Raw genomic sequence first — 7717 nt, forward strand, 5'->3', positions numbered from 1 at the left:
CAAAAGATTTAGAGTACTCATTATTACCTTATCCTTCTCGCGCATCATGTAGGACCGGTGTTGCACGTCGTAGACATCGTCCAGAAGCCAAACCATCCTTACAATTTCAAACAATAAACATACATGAGTTCATCTCAAATATCGGAAAACACTCAACATCTAATATATATCTAAAAAAACTCAACATCTCACATATAGCTACAAAACTCAACATCTCATAATTATCTACAAAACTAGGCATCTCATATATATCTAAAAAAATAAACAATCTAGGTTTAACTAACAAGAATCATATACTACCGGATATGACTACACATCCTCCATCACAACAAGAATCATATACTACCGGATATGACTACCATTTCTTTTGGTTGCAATGAATGTGTGCTCATTCTGAAACACCGAAAGCCTGCCTTGACCACATTTGAACAATAGCATTGCTGCCTTGTCGGCTCTCTGCATACTTGTAAAACTAAATAAAATTTTGATAGTTGTTTTCAAAGTGCTTGCCATTGATGAGAAAAGGATTCCACATTTGAAGGTCAGACCAAGAAATGGGTCCTGAGATGGATGACTTATCATCTCCAATTGCAATATTACATCAAAAAACTTAATCTGGAACACCGAAAGATCCAATCCAAGCAAAACTAAGTTTCCACCTAATCTTGGGCAAATCCCTAAAATTGCAACGATTTTACGGAGGAAAAGAAAGGGAACGGAGGAGTTTACGTACTAGGAAGGATTGGAGATCGAATCCAGGGCTCAAAACTTCAAATCTGAGAGGGGGTGTGGGGGGGATCCGAAGGTGGCGCCGCCGCCGCCGCTCTCTGTGACAACAGAGCAACTGGAAGAACTGCCTGGGAGGGTCTGGCCCGATGCGGGCTAAGTCAACGTGCAACGCCTAAGACACGGGCGCTGCAATATACACAGTGCGGCGCCTAAGACTTCGGTGTTGCACAGGCGCGTGTGGGGCCGCAGCTGGACCAGGGCTGCCACGCTGGCAGGATGTGCAACGCCTAAGTGATGGGCGCTGCACAGTAGGGTGCGGCGCCCAGCTGTCGGGCGCCACATGAAAGGGTCAGCAGAGTGAATTTTTTTTGAAAGCAGGTTAGTTTATGAATTGATTTAGGCCTCAGGTCAAATATGTGATTTCTGCCTCTTTTTTAACCGTACGGATTCAAGCCTGCAGCAGCAACATAGGACCTCTACAAGAAGAAATATTCTCATGGCACGGAACGGTCAAAGCCTGCAGCAGCATGCATGGAAGAATGACGGCTGTTCATACTACTCCTACTTCACAAGTATACCATGCATGGAACAATCGAAATTGGTCAGCTCTAGCCTCTCTTAGTTAGGCCGCGAGCTTGCCGCCTCGGTCGGCTTCGGCTAGAATCTCGTCGAAACTCACTACTACTACTGAATGAAACTACGTATACGTGTCCAGCTGTTTAGATTATTAATTTATTGTCTAGCTCTGGGGGCTAGGAGCACGTGCGTGCATGCTTGACAGCCAGCCCTAAGGGCTAGAGCACACGATGCAAGGTGCATATTATCTGGCCGGCGGAACTGGATTTGGCGGCCGGCCGGGCTTCGATTCAAACTCTCGATCTTGACCCAACTGTCGTAGGGAAAGCGATCGGCCGGTGCCACATGCGCTTGTGCTACAGCTAGCTTACGTCCAGCTAGCTACGCATGCATATGCTCCTGTAAATCATGTCAGAGGTACACCCTTCTCTGACCATTCAATGTCGGTTCCAAATCCACGTATGCCTCCGTAGATTAACGGAGAGAGAGGAGTTTCTGCTTAACTGCAAGCTAGTCTGCCGCTACGGCCAAGTTTGTTTACCCAAATGGAGTTGATGTGGAGCATTAATTGGTCTGAAATTTTGTATGAACTCGATCGGCAGCTGGCTCATCCGAGATCCAAGATACTCTCTACTGTCAGCATGATGTCGTCAGATAGAAAAAGAAGAAGAAGATGCAAGCCACGGCTAGCGAGCTGTACTCCACCAATTTAGGGACCGAATGCATGTATCTTCTCAAGAATCTGCTTGTCCTTTTTTTTGCGAATTAAGAATCTGCTTGGCCAAGTCTTAACAAAATTTCCTGGTATGTTCTGTCAGCAAACAGCTCATGACTTGCATTTTAATATTGTGGAAACACCTCCATCGCAATTCAGAAATGGTCGTACTGACTTGTTTTTTCCCCTATATGCCATACTGACGTGTGAGAAGTGGGCAGGCTAGGTCAGGAGCTGTTTTTTTCTTGAACCTTTTCAAATTCATGTACATTTTTTTGAATTGCGATTTTTTTTGAAAATTTAGAACATTTTTGAAATCATGAACATTTTTCTAAACGTGAAGCGGGTACGGTTAGAAAGAATGGAGCAGCCCAAGTCGATTGCTCAGGAGCTTTTTTGTTTTGAGAAATGTTTGGTCTTTTTTCATGAGAAGTGAGAAATGTTTGGTCTTTTTTTTAGGGGTAGAAATGTTTGGTCAGGAGCTGTTCCCTTTTTTTATGAGGGAAAGCTGTTCCCGAATAGATGACTCCTGAACTATATGGGCCTAGGGTTCTCAGCCCATATAAATTTTAGACCGAGCTAGCTTTCTCTCTAACATTACAGCCTATTATTATCTGAGAAAAAAAATCACTATACTTTGTGTCTGGGAGCTCCTATTCCCCACGTAGGGCGACAGGAGTCACTCAAACGTGCACTCCTCGACCCACGCGCACTCATTACTTTGTTTTTAAGTTTCCTTTTGTTTCTTTTTAAAAAACAAATTAAAAAATTTAAAACTGTTCTTAAATTAAAAAAATGTCCATTAATTTGGGAAATATTAATGAATTTGTTAAAATGGTCCCAAATTTCAGAAAATGACCAGGATTAGAAAAAATGTTCGTGATTTTAAAAATGATACAAATTTCAAAACATGTTCATGAATTTGAAAAAAATGTTCTCGAATACAAAAAATGTCCATGGATTTGGATGTTTTTCTTAGATTTAATATTTTTTCACGAATTTAAATTTGTTCTCATATTTCAAAAAATGTTCGTGAATTTGCAAAATAAATCCCAAATTTGGAAAATATTCCTGGGCTTCATAAAATAATTGTGAATTTGAACTAAAAATGAAAATGCTAACAAAAACTAAAATTAAAATAAATAAAAAACCAGAAAAAGGCAAAAGAAAAAACCGGACTAGGAAGGTTCTAGAACCTCATGAAAAGGGAGCTAGTTGGGCCAGCCCAAGTGATGTAGCGGCAGCGAGGGGGGGGGGGGGCTAGTTGGATTTTTCGTCATCTTCAAAGGGGTACACATGTATGAACATGTACACAACTATCGCAGGAAACAAGAAGGTCGTTGGACTCTTTGGTAAAGTCTTGAAAGGACCAAGTGGGCACGAGCATAAAATTGTCTCTTGGCTTATACTGGATGATAGGCCGAACACCACAAAACTGTTTCAAAGGAAAGGCTTCTATATGGATGATTATAGATGCACTTTATGTACTTAAAAAGTTGATGAAACACCACAACATTTTTTTTTGGGACTGCAACTTTGCCAATGACTGTTGGAGACTCATTATCTCACTTTGAGATAGAGGGGTTTCAGTTTATGATAAAGCTCTTCTCACGATTGAGAGACTACCTAAACCAATTGCAATGGAAATTTTTATACATGAGTGCTGGAATATTTGTTTGCAGAGAAATGGAAAGAACTTCAGGAGCATAACTCCCTCTCTCGACTCCTGGAAACACTTCTTCAGAGAAAATCTAGAGCTTCTAAGTCACATGCTTAGGGACAAACATGTTGCTTGCTTTAAAGATTTGTTAAAGTTTTTGCCTAATTTCAATTCCTATAGTGTTTCCTGGAGCCGATATTGGTTAGCTTAGTCTTTGGGATTTTTTTCTCTTTCCTTTCTTTTTACCCCCCTCGTTGTAACATGCCCATACTTGATTAATAAAAAATTACCGTAGAACAATTGTTCTACGGCCGAGGTCTCAAACTAAATATGTAAGTATCAGTTTGAAGCCAACGAACAAAATGTCTCCTCCTCAACTACCTAGTTTTGTTTCAAACCTATCATAAATCGACTTGTGCCACTGGTCTAAGTTTCTCGAAATGTAGCGAGATGGAAGGTATATTAAAAAAAGGGTGAAATGTAACAAGTCCACAGCCAAAAAGTTGCTCTTAGCATGATGTAGGTTGTGCTCTATGAAGAGGATCAAACTAGCTAGAAGACCGAATTCATGTTCTTGGAAAAACAAGGGAGATTGAGTTAAAAAATTTCCTTTTCTATAAAGGTCGGAGACCAAATTTATGTTACCCCTAAGTAGCCAATTATTAGTGGCTACCGATAGTGGCTATCGTTCTAGAAAAGGGGACCAGCTACCCATGTCATGTACTCCGTACTCATGCATGTGAGCTCATGGATAAGCCTTTCAACCTCTTGACGTACGACGATCCTAGTAACCCCACACCACAGACGTTTTTCAACTAGCTTTTCGCAAGCAAGCATGCATGCATGCCTGCTTAGAGATAATCTATCATAACCGATGCTTAGGGCATCATCGTCATGACTTCGCTAAGCCGAAGCCTGATTAGGACGGACCATTCTTATCTTAACCACCCTCAGCAGTCACCGTCACCTTTTAATCGCGCGTGCGGTTAGGCTATCCGGCGACTAAACTAGTGTATAAGTAACTGTAACAAGTCCCCGTAAGCATGTGGGACTTGATGCTTCCGCTGCGAATTAGGCTGGTTGTAATGGGGAGTATCATATACTAGTATCATGCATATGATACTAGTGTATGATACTACCTCCTTAATGCATAGTATCATATATTAGTATCATGTAGTACTATATTTATTGCCATGCATGACACAAAGTAGCATAGCATTTAATATGATACGGTATCATGATATGATACTACACCCTTTCTTTCTTCATTTAATGCTATGACACCTCATCAAAATTGCCTAGTTGGCATGCATGATACTAGCTATGATACTACCATTACGACCAGCCTTAGTAAGTTTCTTTGGTGTGATCGCTCCAAGTCCCAACCATGGGGTGGTAGAGCCGTAAGGTAGACCAGATCGGAAAGGCTAATAAGCCAATTAATTACTCTGCATTATCTTCTTGGCTGGGTACACGATGGTTCGAAAGGGCCGGAAGCATAAACAAATCTCTGTCTCCAATAGGGAGACGCTGTTAATTAATTAATTAATTAACCTAATGGAGGAGGATGGAAGATTCAGCTTCGAGCCTATCTATAATTCGCAACGTGTGATATATACCAGCATGCACGGCAACTAAAGTAAGCTCGGCAGCAGTTGAGCGGCGTGTGCCGCCGCCTTCTGCATCTGTCCGGCCTGCGACAATTTTAATCCACGCCTGGATGGTTCCTGCGAGCTGACGTTTTGCCATTCTATTGGCCCTGGAGCCTTAGTTAAATGCTGTGTCTTTGATTCGGGCTTTGGTTTCCGGTGACAAATGCTAGTATAGATCATTCGAGCGAGCGTTACTTAATTGCTCCTGATTGTACGGTGGACAAGGGAAGGGTTCAGACCGCACACGCTAGCAACAAAGCCTCGCTAATTAACTAGTGCTGGGTACGCCAGCAGTTAATTAACAAGTCTGGCTGCGTGTGTCAACCATGGAATGGATGCGTCGTTGGTTTTACGTTCTCGAATTAACTAATTAAGAAGCCTAGCATATATATGATGATCATCACATATAGGAGTATCTTGTAATAATACTGGATTAATTTATTTCACAATAAACCCCCGTAATTTACAGCTTTGTGCTACACCAAGAATTCTGAAATTTGTCCGTTCTTATCGGTCGGTCGTTCACGACACAGCAAGCTAGCTAGATCCCTGCCTATCTGCCACAGCGGGGGATCCTCTCGATCTACAGCAAGTTCAAATGGAACAATGATGATCTCTTCGATCCAAGCTCTCTGGTTCTTCACATGTGCAGCTGCTGGCTGAGGAACGGATGGATCAGCATGCCGCTGTACTGATCCGCTGGGAGCTGCAGCTGGCTGCAGTACAAGCTGCCGCTGGATCTCTTCCTCTTCATGCCGTTATACTTATCGCCATTCATGCCGTAGTCATCTACGCGCGCCTCGGGTAGCTGAGGCACGTCGATGGTCTCGTTGTTCACGTAGCCGTTGTTGTTATTATAGTGTAGCGTTTGTTGCCATGGAGGCTGCGAGTAGATGAGTGGGTTTTCGGGAGGCAGCTGGTAGTCTGCTCCGGCGTCCGACGACGAGGCGCCGGCGCCGTCGAGGAGGAGGTGCGAGAGCGCGGCGTAGTCGACGGTGTTGAGCAGGTCGGTGAGGGAGCACGACTTGGCGATCGCCATGGGGCGGAACTGCTGCAACTGGAGGTGGTCGTCGCCGTCGCCGTCGAAGGCCTCGGACTTGGGCGACGACACGGTGTGGTTGTTCTGCGAGTCCTCCACGGTGGAGCTCTCCTGCTCATGCTCCTGTTCCTGGTCAGAGGAGGAGAAGTTGGGCAAGTTGCCGCACTTCTTGTGGATCCTACACAGCACCCAGTCATCCAGCTGCATCAACAAAAAACAAAGGAGAACCCCAAAATTAATTCACTCACAAAACAAACATTTCAAATGCAGACAATTAAGTTGAGTAAGTTGTAGCTTATGGTACAAGCAACTGCTTTTACCAAAGTGAAGACAATACAGTATAGGAGTAGATAATAAATAGATAAATAAGCGAGGAAAAAAAAGTCCTCACCCTCATGGAGGATCCTCTGCGCTTGGTGGTCCGGTTGTCGGCTGCGGTGAGGCGGTACTCGTGCATGATCCAGTCGGTCTTGACGCCCTTGGGCGGCTTGCCCCTGTAGAACACGAGCGCCTTCTTGACCCCGATGCTCTCGTTGGCCGGCGTGGACAGGATGGCCTTGTCGGTGCCGGTGGCCTTCCAGTAGCCGGACCCGGCGGCGCGGTTCGGGCGCGCGCCGTTGGGGTACTTGCGATCCCGGGGGCTGAAGAAGTACCACTCATTCTCCCCGAACAAAGCTTTGCCTGCAGAGATCAACAAGAAGATTAATAATCAGAGCAGGGTTGGAGCTGATTGATCGATGGATGACGTCGATTAGTTTTAGCTATATATATGTACCGGGGAGGTCCCATGGGTTGCACTTGTAGATGTTGACCTCGGCGATGATGGGCACGGGGCTGGGCATGGACGCGGCCTGCCTGCGGAGGTAGTGGACGATGAGCTCCTCGTCGGTGGGGTGGAACCGGAAGCCGGGAGGGAGGGCGGGCATGGCGGCGCTGCTGCCCATTGGCATGGCTGGCGATGGCGAGCAGGTGGGAACGGAATCAATATGAGTTGGTGTGGGCTGCTGGATGATGTGATAGTGAGCTAGGTGGCTAGCTGGAAGGCGGGGGGAGGAGGAGGAGAAGATGGCTACTGCATATGAAATGCTGTGTGGTGTGGTGTTTATGGGAGGGAGGCTTGAAATTTTTCAGATGCAGGGAGCGGGGCGTGGATTTATAGGTGCCATGGCTTGTCCGCTTGCGAGTCAGCAGCGAGGTGGTGGGTGGATCAGTATCGCGAGGGGCAGAATCGGCAATTGATTACTTCGTTTATTTACGTCATCACGTACATATCTTTTCAAATACCAAGACCAATCAACTTCTTGCATCAGTGGATTGTAGTTATATTCTGCCTCACGAGGGCAAAA

General features: G+C 44.8%; 1 protein-coding gene across 1 annotated transcript; it reads right to left on the reverse strand.

Moving 5' to 3' along the window:
• Positions 1-5745: 5745 nt before the first annotated feature.
• Positions 5746-7484, reverse strand: LOC606325 (NAC transcription factor 29). Its single transcript, XM_044532086.1, has 3 exons — positions 7147-7484; positions 6763-7052; positions 5746-6572 (listed from the first exon to the last, which is right to left on the reverse strand). The coding sequence occupies exons 1-3, from the start codon at positions 7319-7321 to the stop codon at positions 5973-5975; spliced, it is 1065 nt and encodes a 354-aa protein (XP_044388021.1). The 5' UTR covers positions 7322-7484; the 3' UTR covers positions 5746-5972.
• Positions 7485-7717: the final 233 nt, after the last annotated feature.

The sequence above is a fragment of the Triticum aestivum genome, chromosome 5B, assembly GCF_018294505.1.
Source record: "Triticum aestivum cultivar Chinese Spring chromosome 5B, IWGSC CS RefSeq v2.1, whole genome shotgun sequence".
NCBI lineage: Eukaryota > Viridiplantae > Streptophyta > Magnoliopsida > Poales > Poaceae > Triticum > Triticum aestivum.

What these genes read in the sequence shown, in the direction of transcription:
- LOC606325 (XM_044532086.1), bottom strand. Translation starts at nt 7,321, where the DNA reads ATGCCAATGGGCAGCAGCGCCGCCATGCCCGCCCTCCCTCCCGGCTTC. An exon ending in CAACCCATGGGACCTCCCCG is followed by an intron (nt 7,053 to 7,146) that starts GTACATATATAT and finishes TGATCTCTGCAG; the next exon opens with GCAAAGCTTTGTTCGGGGAG. An exon ending in GCAGAGGATCCTCCATGAGG is followed by an intron (nt 6,573 to 6,762) that starts GTGAGGACTTTT and finishes TTGTTGATGCAG; the next exon opens with CTGGATGACTGGGTGCTGTG.